Source organism: Lentinus tigrinus, assembly GCF_003813185.1.
Source record: "Lentinus tigrinus ALCF2SS1-7 unplaced genomic scaffold L226scaffold_205, whole genome shotgun sequence".
In the NCBI taxonomy this organism is placed as follows: domain Eukaryota; kingdom Fungi; phylum Basidiomycota; class Agaricomycetes; order Polyporales; family Polyporaceae; genus Lentinus; species Lentinus tigrinus.
Genome location: NW_027138114.1, coordinates 1 through 1071, shown reverse-complemented (window position 1 = coordinate 1071; position 1071 = coordinate 1). Strand labels below are relative to the sequence as shown.

At 57.3% G+C, this 1071-nt stretch overlaps 1 protein-coding gene across 1 annotated transcript; it reads right to left on the bottom strand.

The window, feature by feature from the left end:
- Positions 1-261: 261 nt before the first annotated feature.
- L226DRAFT_474677 (uncharacterized protein) lies at positions 262-956 on the bottom strand (the record flags this gene model as incomplete). Its single annotated transcript, XM_067676629.1, has 2 exons — positions 262-449; positions 497-956. The coding sequence occupies 2 exons, from the start codon at positions 954-956 to the stop codon at positions 262-264; spliced, it is 648 nt and encodes a 215-aa protein (XP_067528154.1).
- Between the last annotated feature and the right edge of the window lie 115 nt (positions 957-1071).

Below are 1071 nucleotides of genomic sequence, written 5' to 3'. Positions count from 1 at the left end.
GTGGCTTCGAAATCCCGATGTCCTACAAAACGTCAGAGGAGTTCACGCATCCTCGTTCAGCTCTCTCACCTCGAACTCTTTGCCATCGGGCATTCCAATCCCCTACGAACTAGTTAACGACGAGATGCAACAGTTCTCGCCCAACGAACCTTTTGCACGGTGTACGGGAACAACTTGATGGCTTGATCGCGGAGGCGGCGAAAGCGGATAAACTGTCTGCTCGAAGGTCAGTTGCCGCCTAACATGGTGTGCAGGTCGGCCCTACCGACGAGCATAGGCTGCGGCACCCAGTCGGCCAGCCTCCTTACGGCTTTTCGCGCGCTCTTCCCAAACATTCATGTCGTGCTTGTGGCTCTTGACGGTGCGGAACATCTCCTCATACTCGGTCTGCACCTCCTCTGTCCAGCGGCTCGCCAACGCGCTGTGCCGGAACCAATGTACGCGTAGGCCTGGCATTCGGTCAGCACGTAGATCAACCCCCACAAGGCACACTCACTGTCCAGCATGAAGTCCTTGATCGAGCCTTCTTGGGCCTTGCCGATGAAGCCGAAATCTCCCCATATCCACGAAGGACTCCGTCTACTGTCTCCAGGAGTCTGTTCGTCGGCGGTGATCACGAATGCTCGCTTGTCATTCTTCGTCAGCAGCCTGAACTCGTGATGGTCCTCCTTCATCCCAAGCGTGATGAGCTTCTGGCGGTGGTCGGAATAGCGAACGCCAGCAGCGTCTATAACTTGCTGCTTCTTCGACAGCTGAGGCTCCATCTTCTTGTTGTGCTTCACGCCCGAGCCGCGTCGCTTGCGGTATTCCAGGGAGGCGAATGTGGTGATGTGCATGCGCAGCTCGTCTAGAGCATCGCGTGCATATCCTTCCCTCAAAGCGCGCTCATGCTGAACGGCGGCGGCCATGGCTGGGCGCGTGCGAACTTGGACATCCAAGTCTGACGGCAAGGTCATGACGATCGCGCTGAGAAGTTCGAGCATACTGGCACGGACACCATCCAGCTTCTCGCGCTTGCGCTTCTTGGTAGATGACTCCGTCGCGGCCGTCTGAGTAGTCACAAGCTCTGGC